Genomic DNA, 21,878 nt, shown 5'->3' on the forward strand with positions numbered 1-21,878 from the left:
AAGCCCTGAAGTCTCATCTTCGTCGTCCACTGCTTTGTGCTGTAAGAAGCCATGTCTATATGGGGTACTCCAAGGATAGAATTCCAAGTCCTGAGATGCCCAAGGTTTCCCTATTATTGAAGGTTCTGTCATAAATACAGCATGGGAAGAGTGAGACCGGAAAGGTAGAGTGGGACCCTGTTCCAGAAGAAAAGATTCACAAATCCACTCATTTCCTGTTACCATATTGTCTTGAGCCTGTCTATAAGTAAAGTAAATGCATGCATGTAAACCAGCCTTGCAGATAAATCCCCACATTTTACCAGCCTGCCAATCATGCTAGCAATTTTCCCCTTGCTATTTACATATCTCTTAAGACAATAATCAGACAGTAACAAACAAATGAACCAAAGAACCCCCCCCACCCCATACCTAAAACAAACTCCCTTCCCCTTTGTCAAAAAAGACCAAAATTAAAAACAAAACGGAGCTGTGGGAATGAATTCACCACTGCTCTTTTGATACAGGCCTTGGGCCTGTGAACTATCTGCAAGGCTGTTGTGATGATGTTAATTATCTTAATGGAATTGAAATGTGATATCCTGTGGTTTACGATGCACATTGTTTATAGCTCTCCTGTTTGATTTTGGGTTTCTTTCACAGATAAACTTCTGCACTGGAGGGGCCTTTCCTCCCCTCGTTCTGCACACGGAGCTCTAATCCCCACGCCCGGGATGAGTGCAGAATATGCCCCGCAGGGTATTTGTAAGTTGAGCATTATTTCTTCTACAAATGTCCATGTGTGTAGAGATGAGAGTTTCTGGAAATTTTCCTTATTTTTTAAGTACTGAAAGGAGTTATTTCCAAAATACATTGGCATCTGCATATGTATATTCCATTACCCACCTGGCACCCGGCTTCCCCAGTCCCTTCAGCCCCGAGTGGCTCGCTTCCCTCCCCTTTTTCTTTCTGTCCTTACTTAAGACAGGGGGCCGACCGCAGCTCATCCCTGTGGGTCTCCTCCCCAGGGTCTTGTGTGGCTCATTCCTGGTGACTGCATATGTCTGTGTGTTCAGGGCCCATTTTATTGCTGGACATTCACGCCCATGGCCTCATTTAGGACTTTGAATTTACTCCATGGCCAAGGTGTTTAGCAGAGGCCGGAACTGAAAGGAGTAAGTTCAGAGTTACTCTAGAGTTATCCTCATGCACGTTATACATGCATTTACATGTGTATTTAAACATGGTATGTTTTTACATATGCATCGTACATTATATATGTGCATACATATATAATTTCTTCTTGTTTTTCTCCTAGATTTAGAGAAAAATGCACAGCATTGTTGCTAAAATTCAAAGATACCACCCCCCGCCCATCGTCAGTACCACTACCACCATCCCAAGCCAAATTTTATAGTGGGGACGTTTTTATGAAATTTAGATTTGTATGTTTATAAAAATGTTTTTGGAAAAAAAAATGTTTTTGAAAGATTTTGCTTTAAAAGGTTTGCTTCTCTCTGTAGGAATAAATGGTATGAGTCATGCATGGCTAAAAAGTCGAATGGGGTGGGGGGGTGAGGTGGGGGGGGCGGTGGGTGGTGGGATGGGGTGGGGACCAGGGGGTTGATTCCATCCCAAACACAGAAAAGCAGGTGCAAGAAGAGAGGAAGTATGACATCTAATTTATATTTAAGGAAAATATTTTTATTTAGAAAGTAAATGAAAAAACCTGTTGTAGAAAGAAAAAAAGAAAGGCAACATGTTGTGGAAAGGGAATAACAGAGAGCAAGATGCAGGAGTTGGGGCCTTAAAGGCAACTGGTTTCCAGATGGGAGGTCAACTAGACCCAGTCTTCTTGTGAATGGTGTCTGCAGGGCAGGGCCTGCACCCTGAGATCAAACTAAAGCTAGCTGTTTATTTTTATTAACTCCTAGGTAATCCTAGGTAACAAAGAGTTATTGTACGAATTTCACAAGCCCTCAGGTCCCGAGGGCTGGGCGGTGTAGCGGTTAAAAGCACCCCCTCCCCCCCCCCAACCTAGCTGGGCTGAAGCCTGTGTTAGGTCACTGATTGCAGAGAGTTTAGGGGGTTGGACTCAGGGTTTCAAGTCCCTACATGCCGACTGGGTGGGGAGAGCGCTCCCCGTTTTGCTGGGGGTGCCTGGGGCCCTTACTTGGCTGTGGGAACAGAGCCACCCTTGGAGTGAAGGGGAAGGAAGGGAGTTGGGCAGTAGAGGGGAGGGTGGAGCTGGTGGCCAAGGGCTGTTGCCTGGGAAACCGTTGCTCCCTCTTCCACTTGATCCTCCTGAGGGCAGGGAGTTTGGTCTGAGGGGGTGAGAAACCAGTAGCCCAATAAGGAGCCCCTGTCTTCTGCTTGCTTCCGGCAGTGGGGGGGGGAGGGAGCCTAGTTTGCTGGTGCCCATGCTGGCAGGACCAGTTTAGGAGTGACCAGAACAAGGTATGTAGAAATGGGTTGCAGGGATCCAGAAGGTTCTGAAGCAAAACTGACCCGCACCCCCACTCAGCTGCCTTAACCAGCTGCCCTTGACCTTCAGAGCATGTAGCACTTACCCTGTGGCCTCCCTGCTGGGGGGTGGGGGGACGGGCAGGGGCCGTAAGATCACCCCATCTTGCTTTCCTCTAACCAGGGCCTCCCCTTGGCCTGGGAAGGCCTGGATTCTGAATTCCAGTCTTTCCTCCAGAAGCCTTTGTGGGTGTGTGATGTGTGGTTAGTCATCATGCTAGGTAACTGATCAAACCTGGCAATAATGAAAACTCACATTCGTGTTGGACCCGATAGTTTACAGAGAACTTTTTATATACGTTTGTTATTTGAGCCTCACGATTCTTTAAGGTGCTATTTTTACGCTTATTTTCCAGATAAGAAACCTAAGACTCGGAGAAATTAAATGACTGTCCTAGAGCTACCAGCTAGTAGATAGTAGAGCCAGGGCTCTCTCATCAGACCTCGCTCTTCTAAACCGTGGCTCTTGAGCATTGGTGACAAACTAGAAATGGGGTCATTCCTTCCCATACGATAAAATGAAATAAAGTAAAAGCTGTAGGTGAGCTAATAGCTGATTTTAACCATTTTGATGCCTCGAGTTCCCATGCTCGGGGCCAGGTCTCCATTTATTGCTCTAAATCAAAACAATCCCCGTGAATGCCCAATGAGGCTCTCAAATTGAGAAGTTGATTTTCATCAGAGTAAATGAAGAATATTATTATATTTTACACGTCAATAAATCAATGTAGCCCTAATTTTGCCACGCAGGAAATCAATTCTGGTCTTTCTAAACCATCAAAGATGTTATGAACAAAGTAATTTCACAAATTATGGCAAGTAACACATTTATTGATGACTGCAGTTTAGGAATTTAGAATCTGTGAGCACTGTAATATAATATGGTGCACTGGCATGAGCTGAGTGAAATACAGATTATATGGTGAAACTGTAATGCATCATTTGCTATTAGTGGACTGGTAATAATTACCAGTTTCAAAGCAGCTCTTTCCATATAATCTTTAGTCTCAATCATAACAGCCCTTCTCATTGACATTATGATTACACTAGCTGCCCTCATGATCTGGAATATCTGGTTGATGGGAATACTAAAATGGGGTAGTGAAAACTGTATGTTGTATGCTCATTATAAGATAAAATGCCTTTTCTGTGACCTGATGTATGAGAGAGAGGGGAGGGTAAGAGCACAGTGTTAACATGTGATCACATAATTGGCTTTGAAAACAAAATTTTAGGAAGCTCAGGGCAGCAAAATAAAATGGACTTTTCTCATTTAAGCCTTTTTAAAAGGATCCAGATGAGATCCTTGATGTAGTGCTATAGATTTCGGCATTTATCAACGGCCGCATTCAGGGTGCATGCAAAACTAGCATCGCTAATTATGGGTCCAGTCCTGGGTTTCAAGAGAATATTATAAGGTAAAATATGATTTAAAGGCATTTGTAGTGATGAAAGTGTTAAGGACTTGCTTCAGCTGACAAATCTCCTTTTTACTTACCCAATTCAGATTGTCAGGCTAAATGTATGATAATAACACAGAGTCCTAGAGAGGCAAAGGAGAAAGCCACAGAGGGTCACGGTAGTTGGAACCAGAGAGTTTTTTCCTGCCTATTTAGGACCCAAGTCATTGTTCAACAACAACAAAAAATTTATGAAAATACTCTCAATGATGCTTTTTATTTCCCTTTGAAGAGAGGAGGCAAACAAAAATAGGCAGATAATGTGATACTAATGTCAGCGTTTTCTTTCAAAATCTTTCTGCCTTTTTTTTTTCCTCTCCACATTAGGCAAATGTTTGAAACCTAATTTTGGTATCTTATCATCTAATCTTGTTAAAGAGATTTACCCAGGAGTGGGATATATTGAGTGAGATTATAAATGCATTGTAAAGTAAATTACAAGGTCAGGGCAGGGAGTCCATTATTCAGACAAGTGCTTGAGTGAGGCTGACTTGTTTTGGAATATGAGTGTTTGGGGCTCCTGAGAAGACGCTGCCAGCTTTTCTTTCTGACTTGCTAAATGGAGGAGTTGTAATTGATTAATTCCTCATTCCCATTCTTTAACTCCATGGTGAATTTTTTCCTTTTTCAAAAGTTACTGACAAATACTCTCTGTGGCCTTAAGGAACTCCTCTTAAAAAGGGGGACTAAAGTGCATTTCTCATTTGTGTTTTATACAGTGTCTTTTTTGGAGTTCCTGGGAAGTTACTGATTTTTCTCACCCTAGTCCTTTGGCCACCAGCATCTGCGCCCTTTTTAATGCTGAGTTGGCTGGTAAACTGTTAGTTACTCCCTTGGTTTATATGTGTTTTTTAATTTAGCTATCTCGGAAAAGGAATGATTGGGAAGTCAAGCTGGCCCCTCTTTGCCACAGCCGCATTTCCCACTCTCGGGTTCTTTTCAGCCAGAGAGAAATAATGTGACTTAAGCAGGGCCCCTCTCCAGACGGCTTGGCTACTGGCCAAAGAGTTGACTAGCTGAACTGTATCTTTCTGTTTCTTTCTCAACTGGAGCTGAAGCTCAGCGGAGGGCGCAGGATGTTGTATAATTTGGTTCACGTTGTTAGCCTCTCAAAATAATGAGGAGGAGGCTAGTGTAGCATTTCTCAGCCTGCTGCCCATCATGGTGCTGGCTGCTTTAACTGTTCTTAAACTAGGATGCTGTGTCTGCTTAAGTTGGCACTAGACACTCCACCTAACTTCTCAAGACTTGCATTTGTTTGACTGAGGGGACAACTCCTGAAGATTTGATACAGCCTGTTGGTTAAATCTGAATTAAATTTCTCTTTTGAGATTTTCTGCAGCATCCCTTGAGATAAAAATGGGAATCCTCGTGGGGTGTTGTGGAACCAAAATTGGGACTCACTGACCCTCACACAGGCTGGGATTGTGAGGATGTTGCTAGTCTGTCTTCCACGTAATTATTTCATGAGTACCTTCTCATTTTTAACAATATCAACAATTAGTGTGTTTCAGGCTAAGATTAAAAGCATCTCCAGGGCCTTATAGAATTGTAATGAGTTGACCTTCTCTTTTTTGCTATCGCCATGAAATGATTGCCTATTTAGAAAGTTCACCTGCCACCCAAGGGGACTTAGGAAGCAGGAAAGTTTCCCTTAGGTCACTTTGTCCAAACCCCTCACTTAACAGACAAGGAAACGGAGGCACAGAGATGAAATGGCTTGCCCCAAAGCACAGCTGGTGAAAGACTGGAAAGTTCAGAAGATGTTTGCTGAACTTCCCTAGAATGTAGGGATCCTCATCCTTGAGCTTGAATTGGTCTAGATCTTTCTGCTTTTAAGACTGGATTTAAAATTCTTAAACTGAGTCAAATGGCAGGAAGACTGATTTGCCAAGTATTTATCGGGAACCACCACATGTACCAGCACCATCTAGGCCCAGGGGATAAGGTCAGTTTGGGCTTACTTAGGCCGTGGGGTGGAGGGCTGGGGGCAGGGAAGGCTGGAGGTGTAACATAAATAAGCAACTGCTGATGCCCTCCTTGGTGATTAAACATTGATGTTGGTGTTGTATTATTTTGCAGGTAAAGATGAGCCCAGCAGCTACACATGTACAACTTGCAAACAGCCATTCACCAGTGCATGGTTTCTCTTGCAACACGCACAGAACACTCATGGATTAAGAATCTACTTAGAAAGCGAACACGGAAGTCCCCTGACCCCGCGGGTTGGTATCCCTTCAGGACTAGGTGCAGAATGTCCTTCCCAGCCACCTCTCCATGGGATTCATATTGCAGACAATAACCCCTTTAACCTGCTAAGAATACCAGGATCAGTATCCAGAGAGGCTTCCGGCCTGGCAGAAGGGCGCTTTCCACCCACTCCCCCCCTGTTTAGTCCACCACCGAGACATCACTTGGACCCCCACCGCATAGAGCGCCTGGGGGCGGAAGAGATGGCCCTGGCCACCCATCACCCGAGTGCCTTTGACAGGGTGCTGCGGTTGAATCCAATGGCTATGGAGCCTCCCGCCATGGATTTCTCTAGGAGACTTAGAGAGCTGGCAGGGAACACGTCTAGCCCACCGCTGTCCCCAGGCCGGCCCAGCCCTATGCAAAGGTTACTGCAACCATTCCAGCCAGGTAGCAAGCCGCCCTTCCTGGCGACGCCCCCCCTCCCTCCTCTGCAATCCGCCCCTCCTCCCTCCCAGCCCCCCGTCAAGTCCAAGTCATGCGAGTTCTGCGGCAAGACGTTCAAATTTCAGAGCAACCTGGTGGTGCACCGGCGAAGCCACACGGGCGAGAAGCCCTACAAGTGCAACCTGTGCGACCACGCGTGCACGCAGGCCAGCAAGCTGAAGCGCCACATGAAGACGCACATGCACAAGTCTTCGCCCATGACGGTCAAGTCCGACGACGGCCTCTCCACCGCCAGCTCCCCGGAACCCGGCACCAGCGACCTGGTGGGCAGCGCCAGCAGCGCGCTCAAGTCCGTGGTGGCCAAGTTCAAGAGCGAGAACGACCCCACCTTGATCCCGGAGAATGGGGACGAGGAGGAAGAGGAGGACGACGAGGAAGAGGAAGAAGAGGAGGAAGAGGAGGAGGAGGAGCTGACGGAGAGCGAGAGGGTGGACTACGGCTTCGGGCTGAGCCTGGAGGCGGCCCGCCACCACGAGAACAGCTCGCGGGGCGCGGTGGTGGGCGTGGGCGACGAGGGCCGCGCCCTGCCCGACGTCATGCAGGGCATGGTGCTCAGCTCCATGCAGCACTTCAGTGAGGCCTTCCACCAGGTCCTGGGCGAGAAGCATAAGCGCGGCCACCTGGCCGAGGCCGAGGGCCACAGGGACACTTGCGACGAAGACTCGGTGGCCGGCGAGTCGGACCGCATAGACGATGGCACTGTTAACGGCCGCGGCTGCTCCCCGGGCGAGTCGGCCTCGGGGGGCCTGTCCAAAAAGCTGCTGCTGGGCAGCCCCAGCTCGCTGAGCCCCTTCTCCAAGCGCATCAAGCTCGAGAAGGAGTTCGACCTGCCCCCGGCCGCGATGCCCAACACGGAGAACGTGTACTCGCAGTGGCTCGCCGGCTACGCAGCCTCCAGGCAGCTCAAAGATCCCTTCCTTAGCTTCGGAGACTCCAGACAATCGCCTTTCGCCTCCTCGTCAGAGCACTCCTCGGAGAACGGGAGCTTGCGCTTCTCCACGCCGCCCGGGGAGCTGGACGGAGGGATCTCGGGGCGCAGCGGCACGGGAAGTGGAGGCAGCACGCCCCATATTAGTGGTCCGGGCCCGGGCAGGCCCAGCTCAAAAGAGGGCAGACGCAGCGACACTTGTGAGTACTGTGGGAAAGTCTTCAAGAACTGTAGCAATCTCACTGTCCACAGGAGAAGCCACACGGGCGAAAGGCCTTATAAATGCGAGCTGTGCAACTATGCCTGTGCCCAGAGTAGCAAGCTCACCAGGCACATGAAAACGCATGGCCAGGTGGGGAAGGACGTTTACAAATGTGAAATTTGTAAGATGCCTTTTAGCGTGTACAGTACCCTGGAGAAACACATGAAAAAATGGCACAGTGATCGAGTGTTGAATAATGATATAAAAACTGAATAGAGGTATATTAATACCCCTCCCTCACTCCCACCTGCCACCTCCTTTTTTCACCACCCCTCCCCCTTTCCCCATCGCCCTCCAGCCCCACACCCTGTAGGATTTTTTTCTAGTCCCGTGTGATTTAAACATACAGACAAACAAACAGAAGTAACGGAAGCTAAGAATATGAGAGTGCTTGTCACCAGCACACCTGTTTTTGTTTCTGTTTTTTCTTTTTCTTTTTTCTTTTTCTTTTTTTCCTTTATGTTCTCACCGTTTGAATGCATGACCTGTATGGGGCAATACTATTGCATTTTACGCAAACTTTGAGCCTTTCTCTTGTGCAATAATTTACATGTTGTGTATGTTTTTTATTTTTTTTTAAACTTAGACAGCATGTATGGTATGTTATGGCTATTTTAAATTGTCCCCGATTCGTTGCTGAGAAAACATGTTGCTGTTTCCAGTTCCGTTCTGAGAGAAAGAGAGAGAGAGAGAGAAAAAAACCATGCTGCATACATTCTGTAATACATATCATGTACAGTTTTCTTTCATAACGTGAGGAGGAAAAACAGTCCTTGGATTAACCCTCTATAGACAGAATAGATGGCACTGAAAGAAAATCTCTACAAGCTAAATGTCTGTCTCTAAAGGGTTAAATATATCAATTGGAGATGAAGGAAAGGCCTTGAATTGACAAATTAACAGAAAAATAAAACAAGTTTATCCTATCATTTGGTTTTAAAATATGAGTGCCTTGGATCTATTAAAACCACATTGATGGTTCTTTCTACTTGTTATAAACTTGTAGCTTAATTCAGCATTGGGTGAGGTAACAAACCTTAGGACCTAGAGTATAATTCTATATTGTATTTCTCACAACAATGGCTACCTAAAAATATGACCCATTATGTCCTAGTTAATCATCATTTTCCCTTTCGTTTAATCTTGTAAGCAAAACTGATTATACCAGTATAAAAGCTATTTTGCTCCTGGTGAGAGCTTAAAAGAAATGGGCTCTTTTGCCCAAAGTTTTATTTTTTTTAAATGATGATTAAATTGAATGTGCAACATGCAAAAGCCCTGGAACACAATTAAATACATTAGTAAGGAATTCATTTTATGAAGATAACTTGTTTTAAATAGTGTCTTTTGAAAAAAATTCTGGCACCAGAAGAAATAGATCCAGATCTACTTGGTTGTCAAATGGACAATCAAACGATAAACTTTAAGACCTATAATAGCATGTTAAAAAGAAGAGACTGACAATAAGGTTTGACAGAGGGTTACAGAGGAAAAAAAATATGTGATTTATTAGCACAACATGGTACTATTTGCCATTTTAAACTAGAACAGGTGTATAAGCTAATTGATACAATGATGATTAACTATGAATTCTTAAGACTTGCGTTTAAATGTGACATTCTTAAAAAAGAAGAGAAAGAATTTTAAGAGTAGCAGTATATATGTCTGTGCTCCCTAAAATTTGTACTTCATTTCTTTTCCATACACTGTGTGCTATTTGTGTTAACATGGAAGAGGATTCATTGTTTTTATTTTATTTTTTTAATTTTTTCTTTTTTATTAAGCTAGCATCTGCCCCAGTTGGTGTTCAAATAGCACTTGACTCTGCCTGTAATATCTGTATCTTTTCTCTAATCAGAGATACAGAGGTTGAGTATAAAATAAACCTGCTCAGATAGGACAATTAAGTGCACTGTACAATTTTCCCAGTTTACAGGTCTATACTAAAGGGAAAAGTTGCAAGAATGCTGAAAAAAATAATCTGAACACAATCTCATTGATGAGCATTTAAAAAAAAAAAAGCTTAAAAAAAAAAAAAAAACTTTGCCAGCCATTTACTTGACTAATGAGCTTACTTACTCGAACTCAACATTGCAAGCGCTGTGAATGGAAAACAGAATACACTTAACATAGAAAATGAATGATTGCTTTCGCTTCTACAGTGCAAGGATTTTTTTGTACAAAACTTTTTAAAAGATAAATGTTAAGAAAAAAAATTTTTTTAAAAAACACTTCATTATGTTTAGGGGGGAACTGCATTTTAGGGTTCCATTGTCTTGGTGGTGTTACAAGACTTGTTATCCATTTAAAAATGGTAGTGGAAATTCTATGCCTTGGATACACACCGCTCTTCAGGTTGTAAAAAAAAAAAACATACATTGGGGAAAGGTTTAAGATTATATAGTACTTAAATATAGGAAAATGCACACTCATGTTGATTCCTATGCTAAAACACATTTATGGTCTTTTTTCTGTATTTCTAGAATGGTATTTGAATTAAATGTTCATCTAGTGTTAGGCACTATAGTATTTATATTGAAGCTTGTATTTTTAACTGTTGCTTGTTCTCTTAAAAGGTATCAATGTACCTTTTTTGGTAGTGGAAAAAAAAAGACAGGCTGCCACAGTATATTTTTTTAATTTGGCAGGATAATATAGTGCAAATTATTTGTATGCTTCAAAAAAAAAAAAGAGAAACAAAAAAGTGTGACATTGTACAGCTGAGAAGCCATATAATGGCGGTTTGGGGGAGCCTGCTAGAATGTCACACGGATGGCTGTCATAGGGGTTGTACATATCCTTTTTTGTTCCTTTTTCCTGCTGCCATACTGTATGCAGTACTGCAAGCTAATAACGTTGGTTTGTTATGTAGTGTGCTTTTTGTCCCTTTCCTTCTATCACCCTACATTCCAGCATCTTACCTTCATATGCAGTAAAAGAAAGAAAGAAAAAAAAAGGAAAAAAAAAAAAAAAAAAAACCAATGTTTTGCAGTTTTTTTCATTGCCAAAAACTAAATGGTGCTTTATATTTAGATTGGAAAGAATTTCATATGCAAAGCATATTAAAGAGAAAGCCCGCTTTAGTCAATACTTTTTTGTAAATGGCAATGCAGAATATTTTGTTATTGGCCTTTTCTATTCCTGTAATGAAAGCTGTTTGTCGTAACTTGAAATTTTATCTTTTACTATGGGAGTCACTATTTATTATTGCTATGTGCCCTGTTCAAAACAGAGGCACTTAATTTGATCTTTTATTTTTCTTTGTTTTTATTTTTTTTTATTTGGATGACCAAAGGTCATTACAACCTGGCTTTTTATTGTATTTGTTTCTGGTCTTTGTTAAGTTCTATTGGAAAAACCACTGTCTGTGTTTTTTTGGCAGTTGTCTGCATTAACCTGTTCATACACCCATTTTGTCCCTTTATTGAAAAAAATAAAAAAATTAAAGTACACAATGTAAGCTTCTTGTGTCCTCATTTGACACACTCTGTAAATTTCTTTCAAGAAAATAACAGGTTTTAAGAGAAGGCCAGTCAGTCTTTTTCAAGATTATTTCTATGGGCATTTTAATGCGTGTATTATATCCTAAAGGAACATAAAGTACTTACTCTATTAAAATAGACATATCTCAAGCCATGGAAGTAGTTTTTAGACTTTATAGTTCTAGGCTAATTTTCAAAAAATGGAAAGTGTTTTCAGTTTGATGTTAAAAACTTTCCCTCCATCTCTTAGCAGTAACCCGTTCAGATATAAGTGAAAAACTTACTGATAATAGCATCTTAAACCTTTATTCCCTTTGGATTTTTTTGTGTTCTTGTTGTCTAAAAGTTCTTTTCTATTCTCCCATCCTGCCCTATCTTAGAACATGATGTAAAATACGTTTAAAAAAAATTCAGCTCTTTTGTTTCCGCATGAGTCTTTCCTGATACCAAAAATAACCCCAGCCCTCAAATCTAAAAATCCAGAAATGAAGGCATCAGGTAAAAGAGAGAGAGAGAGAAAAGCAAGCAAGCAAGCAAGCTAGCAAGCAGTAACTAGTTTAGTTAGCTTTGGCCAAATCTGTGGAATCAGCCACTGATTTCCTGAGATATATGGTGATTTGCTTTGTGATTCTGAGATCGTAGGAACCCTAGATGGGGCAGATGTTGTAGCTGTTTTTATAGGGTCTTCCTGGCTGGTAGCAAATAAGGGTGGGAATACCCTTCAATTATCTTTTGGCCAACCAGCTGGTTTATAAAATGAAACCACGTCTTTGAAAAGCAAGTTAGGTCTATTTTAAAAACCCCTCCTTAGAAATCTGTGTTGTCAGTTTTAGAAATACTGCATGTTGCAGCATCTATTTGCTTTATTAAAACACATACCTCTGTGGTACTGTCTCCTTGTTCCCAGTGTAGATGAATGGATACAATATTGTTCTTATTTTTGTAAAAACCAAAACAAAAGCCGTTCTGTTGTCTTGTGGTAGCATTTCTGTTGCTCAGTTCTTAGGCCCTGGTGCCTTGTGAGGTGGCCTTTTCACAGAATGCCTTTTATCTGAGGCAAGAATAGTTTATCTTTCTAAAATATAGAGAAAGTAAGTGTATTTTTTAAAAGTATTTGGGTGGGAAGCAGAGAGTGGAGGCAGAGAGGAATCCGGTAAGAGATGATTCGGGAGAGCATTGTACAGGAGGAGCTGGAATGGAATGAGGGGGTATTTGCAGAACCTGATAATTGGCAGTGAAGTGAGGGGTGATATATGTGTTTTAGATGAGGTTACTTCACAAGTGAGTCCAGAATGCTGTTTGAGACAGATAGAAATATTCTTCAAGTTCCATGCCAGTTACAGACATGGTGACTTCTGCTCCACCGTATTAAATGTCCATAAAACCTCTGTGTGTTCCTCTTACTCTTTTATTAGGAGCTATGAGTACAGCTGTGCAGGTTTTATATACAGTATTCATTTTAATTTCTCAGTATATGATGCTCTTAGTGTAATTAGGTTTTGCATCTTGACAGACAGAATTAATGGTGGATACTGTATGCTTGTATGCTCAAATTTCTTAAATCAAATGGGGAATGAGGAGGGGTGCAAACATCTGGTGATAAATCACAGATTATGTTTGATTTACATGGTCCCAAAGTTAAGTAAATTTATTGGGAGACAGGTTCTTCAGGGTTCTCAGTCTCCTGACTTATGGAAGCCCTCTTATAAAATATTATTTCTGAAGCTGTGTGAACAATAGAAGCCTGGAAACCTAGGCAACAAGAATATAACTTATAAATGACATCTTGTATCTGGAACCCTAAAATTGAAAATCTCAATATAAAATAACAGAAAACATTTCCAACAGTAGGATGAATTAATGGTAAAGTTGTAAAACGAGGAAATACTAAGGACATGAGCACATTTCAAAATTCTCAAATTAAGTTTGTGTGACACCCCTGACGTGTTGAATGCAGTGTTCTCTACCTACTTGAACTCCTAAAGCCTAAAATGTTCCTTTTTATCTTCATTTTGAGAACAACTTAATAAACAGGAATACAGTAAATACTGTTTCTCACAGATTTTAACCCAGATACTCTCGAGTACACGTACTGCCTTCATCCTGAAACCAGTTACTATCCTCTCTCTGTTTAGGACCTACAGAAAGAGCGAGACAACATATTTTAAAGGTTGCTAAGAAGTGAGGTGAATGCTTGGTTCTTCATTTGTACCCGCCATGGCAGGAAGTGTGAAGTAGCTGAGTTTTTCCCAGGGCATTCTGTGATAGAACTGTTTATTTAAATACCATTTTTTTGTATATGCAATAAGTTCATACTGTATATATTCATAATGCTTGAAGTGAGAACTTGAAAGGAAGTAGCAGTGGGGGTTAGATATCATTTCATTTGGAGAAATAAGGAAATGAGATGGTTTATTCACAGACACTAAAAGTTTGTTAAAAGGTACTGGGATATTTCAGGCCTTCCTGAAAAGGAGTTGAGAAGCCTCAGGCCCCATCCTGTCCTGCTTCAAATGCTTTACTCTCAGAGAGCGAGGGAGGAAATACAGTGTTTTCATGTTTTAAACCTTCCCCTGCTCCATACACACAAACCTGATTTCTTATGACTGTGTTGTAATCGTGTGTTCTTCATTATGCTTCTGTTACTCCATTGTCCCTGGGCCTGGTGTGTTCAAGAATGTACACAACCTACGCTCTTTTTCTCAGACAACTTCCCATTTAAAAAAAAAAAAAATGTGGGACTTTCGCTGGTATAAGGATGGGATTGGCAGGGTTCTTTAAAACACTTGGAAAAATGTTTTTTAAAAGACTGTTAACTTTCAAAAGGCACTAGCCACTTAGCAAAATTTCCAAAGTGTCTCCTAAGGCCCTGCAGCTTTCCCAATTAAGAATAAACGAACCCATTTTTAGAGAAATGGATATCAGAACACATAGATGGAACTGGGATTATAAACATTTATTCCAGGGCTGCTTTGGCTACAAATTGTAGACATGGGTTGTTGGGTCTGCACTTTTGCTTGCTGTCATCTTGTTATCCCATTAGCCCGCTGTTTCATTTAGTAAAACACATGGCCAGTGAATCAGCCTTTAGGGGGATGGGCCTATTTCTCTCTCTCTCTCTATTTCCCAGTGTCATTCATGATCATGGGATGCGATCAATTCCTCCCTTTCACATGGGAAAGGAGACCAATACAGTTCCTGTGGGTCACTGTACTCAAGAACCTAAACTTGGCCGAACGCAACTCAATGATTGATCCAAATACTGTTTTTCCTTTATGTAAAGTGGTAAAGGGAGCGTTTATCAGATCTTTACGAGATGGCAGAAAAGACAAATTAAGCCATTTCCCCAAAGTCTGTTCTCTAAAGCAGGACCCCTAAACCCACAGGGGGGCTGTGCTTTTCAATAACGGTGAACGTGGTACATGCCCATGCTAGCTATACTTTGTCTGTTAGGATTTTAAATATTGGTAGTAGGTCTGACAAAGGGGCTTGACGGGGGTATCAGCGAAAGGGGCCTCAACAACAGTGATTTAGGGCTGGGCCGGGAATGGAATTCCCCAGAGCCCACCTGGACACAGCAGGCCCCTCAGCCCAGGTCTCCACTGCTCAGGGGGGGGGATTCGAGAAAGCAGCTGAGCTCCAGATCCTGGGCCTCCTGCGGCGCAAAGTCAGGGGAAAGGAGGCCCCAGGCCCCTGCTTCGGGTCGCCATGGCAACGAGGCCTGGAATGCCACAGTGGTAGCCCTCTTCCTCGGCACATCCGGACTCCCAGTTCTGCTGCTTCAAGTCAATGTACAAAGCAAGGGAGGAACCCCGGAGGAAAATAACCACTCCCTTCTTCCCTTCACCACTGCTTGCCCCCTTACAAAAAAGAAAAAAGGAAAAGAAAACTGCATGTTTGAAAGAAACTACAGGCAGTTTTTGGTGCCATTTGGGAACAACTATTTTGAGTTCTGGTTTCCTCTTCAGAGATTTGTTCGCCTCTTGTAAATCGTTGGCTGCTTTGACGTTGAACTTGATGACATTTCATGTTTTCGTTGTGCTGCTTTTACATCAATTTTGATTTTTTTGTTTCTTTATAATTTTATTATTATTTTAAGGAAATGCCCCCCTCCCTTCTCCCTCCCCTGTTCTCCTCAACCAAAGGACTGTTTCCTACTCAGTTTTCTCAGTCATAAGGGAAAGTGTTTCCTTCCAGGTGTGACCCCAGCTTATTAGGACTATCCTTTGATCGGGGAGGGGGTCTGGGTCCTTTGGGGGAAGGCGGGGGGAGGGAGGCATGGGAAAGGCATGGGTCAGAGCTTTGGGGGAGGTGGGGAGACTGAGTTTGAAATCATGTTTAAGATGCCGGTGGCTCAACCTGTGCTTGATTTAAGTTATAATTTTAGAAAGCTAGTTAGAGAACAGAAAATGACTGGGCCAAGTCACACCTGTACTTTTTTTTCCCCCTCCTCTGTCTCCAACCTCTTTCTAGGTTCTTCACACACCCCCATTCGGCGTAGTACCCAGAGAGCTCAAGATGTGTGGCAGTTTTCGGATGGAAGCTCGAGAGCCCTTAAGTTCTGAGAAAATTTGAACCCCCAGGGGCGGGGTGGATGCGTGCCGCCCAGCCGACATCTGCGTGGTCTGTCATCCTGCTAGTTTGTGATGTTTTCTGACAGTAGCCTCCAAGAAGCCGTTGTGCGAAGACAGAGTCCTGCAGCGTCCTTCCTGCCCGGGCCTGCAGTGCCATTTTATTTATATTTTTTAATAAAAAGTAAAAACAAAAAAACAGACCCACATTGGAACAGTGAATCAGTCCCATATAGAGGGTCCATGGACTATCGCTGTCCTGAGTGCCGTCCTGGCCCTTCTGAGACCAGCCAACCTACTTCCCTGTATTGTGGAAATGAGCATGAGTTCCCTAAACCCCTTGTTTCTATACATTCTATGTTGTCTTTTAAAAAGTGTGCTTAACATTGACACAATAAACGTTGGAGCTTTAGGTGGTGTTTTCTTGTTCTTTAATTATTAATGCTTATAAGGCAGTGCAGCTGTTTAGGACTGTATTTCTGTACCCGTTTCCTGCAGACAGCCATCGGGTGGGAAGGAGGAACAGATTTGAGGAATGGGTAGGAGGTGTAGGAGGGGAAATAGGTTACTGCTTATCAGATGGTGTAAATTTTCAAGGAGAATCAAAATGCAAAACTTGGGAATAAATCATAGCAATATCATAATTAATGTAGTAGTAGTGTTGCTGTTTATTAATGCTGAAGTGTGGTTTTCCTAACTGTCTGACTTATAATTTGCATACCATTAAATAATGCATAATATGGCATGCTGAATTCTGTTTTTCAAATATATGCTTTTGGTGGCTACCATGCAGGATTTGAATTTGTCTTTTAATTTAGCTCAAGAAAGATAATGTCACTGGGTTAGTGGTAAATCCCAAAGAAGGTGATGAATATCAGTAGTTGTTTATTAAATATTCTAATTTTCAGTTCCCAAACCTTCAGCAAATATATCTTAATGCAGATAAACAAACAAAACATAAAACTCCTTTATTACTCACATCAGGAAATTTGGGGCCGATTTTATAAGGGGAAAAAAATAATAGGAGGAAAGAGGTCCACATCAGAACACACTACTGTGGTCGTAATGGTGCCCCATTCCTTAGAAATCAGTGACACAAATAAGTTAGGTGTACAAGCGAGTGATAAAAATTCCTTCTGGCCCAGTTAATTTGCAAATAACTTCTCTCAGTTTGGTGTTTTCTATTGCCTGGCTATCCAGAAGAGAATTAGAAACAATGTAGCATATTAAAATAGGTTTATAAATAATAGAACTCAGACACCTGTGTGTTATAGATTTACATATTGGCTGTGAACGTAAGTGGGGAAAATCTTACCCACTCACCCTCTGGCTAGATTACCTAGCCTAGTGAGAAGACAGAAAAATAATTGGCATCTGGATTCTTTCCTGCTTATTCATTATAAATAATGACTCCTCACAGACGTGTGCTGCCTTATGTGTTATATAGTGCTTTCACGTGCATTATTTCATCTGATCCTCATTGGGACAGATCTCATGACTTCCTCTTTGTGGATGAGGAGACTGAGGCTCACCGAAGTGAAGGGCTTGCCCAAGGCCACATCGATGAGAAAGAGAGCAGAGAAGCAAGGTGTTCTGGTGTCCTGCCCAGTTAATTCCACTGAGCTCTGTGACCGGTCAAAGGGATTGTCTCTCCCCACGTTAGCACACAGGCCACAAATGTTCATGAACACACACGTGTGTGGCTCATACACAGAGATCAAGGATGTCCACTGGTAAGGAACCCAAAGATGTCTCTTCCTACCAACAGCTGTGCATACTGCAGGAGGGAGATTGGAGCAAGCAGCCCTTCTTGCCATCATCTCCTTTCCCCAGTGACTTTTCCATGACAAATAAATAACCCTGATTGACAAGGTGGCCTGGATGAGTTTTTGAGAGTTCCTCCCATCTAGGTGAGATGGGACTTCCAGACAAGGGTTATTTCTTGGAGGAACAGTCCCTGCCCCATGCTATGCCTCTGTGTTACTGAAACCTAAGACCATTAGGGATTCTGTGATAGCATCCTCCCTGAACACGCTAAGTTCCTTGCCAATACCTAGAAAGAGTGACTTTGCTTTCAAAGGGAAACCCGACTGTGACAGAACAAACATTCCTGGATTTGGGGACAACTTTAGCCTTGGTGTTCACTATACTCTCATTTCTGGTCTGTTTCCACCTCCACCTCTTATTTCTTCTTGGAGTCAGTTTGCAAATAAATGAATATCTCTAGAAGTGGGATTGCGGGAGGGGTTGGGGGGAGGAGAGGGGGAGTGGGGAAAGGATATCTTTTTTTCCCCTTTTTGCAGAAGAAAGATCCCTCATTAAAACAAACAAGTGAAAAACAACCCCCTCCAAAACCCCATATATCTTCCCCCCGTATCCTTTTTAGTTGAAAGAAAATAAAAATTCATTATAAAATGATGGTGTTATGTGAGGGCTAGAACTTTTGAAAACCCATGCAAGATTGATGATTTGGGAAGACATCTCCCTGTGCAATATGTCAAGGTCATGGTTCTCCGTGAATGGTGGAAGCAGCAGGAGGGACTGACAAATCTGACTGGGGTCCTCACTGTGCCCTCTCCTGAGAGTGAAACTTCAAATTGCAGAGAGATTAATTGGTTGCCCAGCATGCACCGAGCACAGATTAGAGGACACTGTCCCTGGTTCTCGGGATGGTAGAGACCAAATATGGGACATTATTCTTACTCTCCCAAGCCTAGTCTATGGACATTAATTTTGTGGTCTGTCCATATTGTCACACTAAAGAAAAAGATCCGTTAACTGTCTGGGTCCATGATGGCAGAGACTCAGTAGCTCCTACAGCACCTAGCACCTGGCCTTTTGAATATTGGTGGTGCTGGCGAAATAAATGATTGTATCCAAACCAGTGGTAAAGAAAAATCTTAGGATAAAATAGATGACTAATAAGAAAAAAAAAATCACATTGTACACTCTAAATACATGCAGTTTATTGTATGTCAATTATAGCTCAATAAAATTCTTTTTAAAAGAAAAAAAAAGAAAATTCTTAGGGAAGGAGAGAAAACTTGGATCCTACTGAGGTCTAAATGAGCACCCCAAACCTGGTAGAATGTTTCCTGGGCATTTTTGCTTGGCGTTTCCAAGAGTATTTGTATTAGAGCCAAACCTTTCAAGCAGTAAGAAATATCTTTCAAGTTTTGTGTGTGCTGACATAATTTTCTCTTTTTGAGGGCTAGATAGTGTTCATGTTGAAGATGATCATTCCTATTAACATATTTTTTCTCAGTGTTCATGAAGAATTCTTATTTTATAAATCCGTGTCCCCAGGAAGTAGTGGTAGAGAGGATCAGAATGGAAGTATTTTGTAGGTGTCGTTTCTCTTCTTACATGCCACATAGCTTGGGCTCATTTTTGGTTGTAGTGTGAGGGAAGAGATTTGAGGAATTTGCATATTGGTTGTAAAGTAAATATGGAATTCAGTTGGAAGTTCAGAAACAAGGTGTACTGCAAGCACACCTTTCTTCTTCAAGGCTCCATCCTGAGTTCTTAATCAACAGGGAAACAATAATATTATGTTACTTTTCTCTGACTCCCTAGCAGAGGCAGCACTTTTCAGTGTGCACTCCTCCAGGGTGACATTAACCTAAAGAACGTCTCAATTCCAGCAAAATCCAGAAGCAGTAATTCTTTTCCTTCCTATCTTAGTGTAAATTAAGATACCCATTGTTAAATCACATTACCTTTCCCCTTGCTTTATATTTTTAAAAATAAGGTTTATAAAGCACTTTTACAGACATGATAGAATCAATTTTCCTAGTGATTCTAGAAATTGGGTAGGACAAGAATAGACTAAAGCTTGAAAGGAACCACGGCAATCATTCATTTTACAGATCAGGGCAACAGAGCCCTAAAGATTAAGTGAAGGACCTATGATCACACAGCTTGAAAAAAGTGAGAGCCAAGCCTGAAACCACACAGCTAGTGGCTGAGCCAGAATCGGAACCCAAGCCTCCAGCTCCCGTGCAAAGGAATTCAAACTGCAAATCTCTCCCTCGTGACCTACTAAATTCAGAAGCAGGAATGGCAGAAAAAGTGTGCATTACAGAAGGACTTAAGAATGAAATCGAAAGCTTGTTTTGGTGCCAGTCCTAGTGGGGAATACATAAGCGTGTCCCATATTTCAAGGGTTCGTAAGCGGCATACTGATGACAGGGCACATTTAGGTCACTACCTGGAAAGGTTCCTCCTTTAATCCACCCCTCTGATGGTAGAAATGAATTTAGGAACCAAGAATTGCTGGGAGACCGCATTTAAAGTTAAAAGGGCATAAAAAAGAACTACTCACCAAACCAAATTCATCTCAAATGTCTTAAATAGATCTCACAATCTGTTCCATTCTCTAGGCAGGATTTAAGGGAAACGCCCACTTAATTTGCATTTCGAGGCCTCATCATATCCTGTTAGAGAATTCAAATAGCCAATAGCACGACCTGAATCCTGTTACTAGGGGTATTTAATTTTGAGTTCAAAGCAAGTGAAATAGCAACGAGCTAAAGGAAGGATTGATTGAAATGGTAGACAACTCTGGGTTGTGAGGCTTATTCCACTCACTATGCTGTTTAGGCTGCAGTCTTTTTCTGTGCCAGATGAAATCTTAGTCATTTCCCCCTTTGATCAGGAGTTCCTGGCTCTGTTTAGAGATGTACAAATTCTGCCTCACTGTTATCAGATCTGCTGCACTCAGCTCTTCTGCTGCCATTTCTTTCCTAGCCAACCATCCTTTGATTCACATGTACTTCTTCAAATGGACATGGGTTTACTTTGAATGTCTCGGGGCCCGATAGGGCTGCAGTTGCTGTGTGCAGCAGCTGTTCTGAGCCTGCACGGGCAAAGTCATCCCTGAAATAGGAGCAGGACAGCAGGAAGCCTCACAGAGCAACAGCAAATCAAATATCCCTGTTGAGGATGGTCTGAGAGGAAGTAATTTGCCTGATTTTTTTTTTCCCTGGTGATAGTTCCCTGAATTTCCTGAAACGGTAATGCAAACGGGGAACTTCTACTGTCCCTTCTGCTCCTGTCTCCCTGCTGATTTGTCCTCTCTTCTCAGACACACAGCAAGCAAGCCTACGGAGAGGTACATGAAGATTTTCTCCCTTCGGTGCTGAGATTTGTGAAGTGTTGCTCACATGCCCTATTTCAGAGTGCCCAATTTTACCTGTTGCTGGCTTCCCCACGCTAAGGGGAAAAACAAAAATGCAAATACTCTTCTTCAGAAACTCACCCAAAACTCGGAACTCAGGAACACGAGAGATTTTCTTTTAAAGGGGTCCCCTTTGTGTGAATTTTCTGGTAGCCACTTTGCCATATTTATGTTCTTTTTATTTTTCAGCTTCTTTGAGCGTACATTTTCTTTTCCCTCTGACAGGCTGATGGGCTGGGGGTAGACTCCTGGTGTTTTTGGTTCAGGCTGGTGAACGGTGCTGGTCTCTGAGCTGGCAACTCTGGGTTGTAATCCTGGCTTTATCTTTGCCTTGCTCACCCATCTGGTGCCCTCTCTCTGTACTTATACCCATTCAAGGCCCATTTCTCCCTCCAAAAAAGGAAAGACACACCCTGTTTCCTACCTCCTATCACCCAGCAGCACAGAACAGTCACAACAGTACAATCCATCAGAATGCTCTGGACTCTATGTAGGGTGGGAGGTATTGACAATCAGTCTTGATGACTGTGGGGAAGTGGGGTTGTGGTCCATCTTAAGAGTGGCTTTACCTTTGCTTTTGGTTAGTAGATTCATTTTCTTTATAAGTTTATGTCAAAGAAAAAAGCTTCAGTGATTTTTGTTTGAAATCTAAAGCTGTCATCATGTTTTTAAAATGCTCAAATTTTGGAAATGGTGGCATTTGCAATGCTCAGGGTGAGATTTCTCACTTCGGTGCACCTTAGGGTTGGAGGTCTCTCTCTACCCCTCACGCTGCTGGAGGGTAGCACTGGAGGACA

General features: G+C 42.5%; 1 protein-coding gene across 13 annotated transcripts in view; it reads left to right on the forward strand.

Moving 5' to 3' along the window:
* BCL11A (BCL11 transcription factor A) overlaps positions 1-16,314 on the forward strand; it is a 98,621-nt gene extending 82,307 nt beyond the window's left edge. For 5 of the 13 annotated variants that reach the window (XM_057741573.1, XM_057741575.1, XM_057741579.1 and 2 more), the window contains 2 exons: positions 643-744; positions 6,045-11,398. In XM_057741573.1, the coding sequence (XP_057597556.1) occupies positions 643-744; positions 6,045-8,065 (2,123 nt within the window). In that variant the 3' untranslated portion in view covers positions 8,066-11,398. Of the gene's footprint in view, positions 1-642; positions 745-6,044; positions 11,399-15,804 lie in introns of those variants that run through there. The other 8 variants (XM_057741577.1, XM_057741576.1, XM_057741583.1 and 5 more) reach the window with 7 other exon arrangements.
* The last annotated feature ends 5,564 nt before the right edge of the window (positions 16,315-21,878 follow it).

Source organism: Hippopotamus amphibius, chromosome 7, assembly GCF_030028045.1.
Source record: "Hippopotamus amphibius kiboko isolate mHipAmp2 chromosome 7, mHipAmp2.hap2, whole genome shotgun sequence".
Classification (NCBI taxonomy): Eukaryota; Metazoa; Chordata; class Mammalia; order Artiodactyla; family Hippopotamidae; genus Hippopotamus; species Hippopotamus amphibius.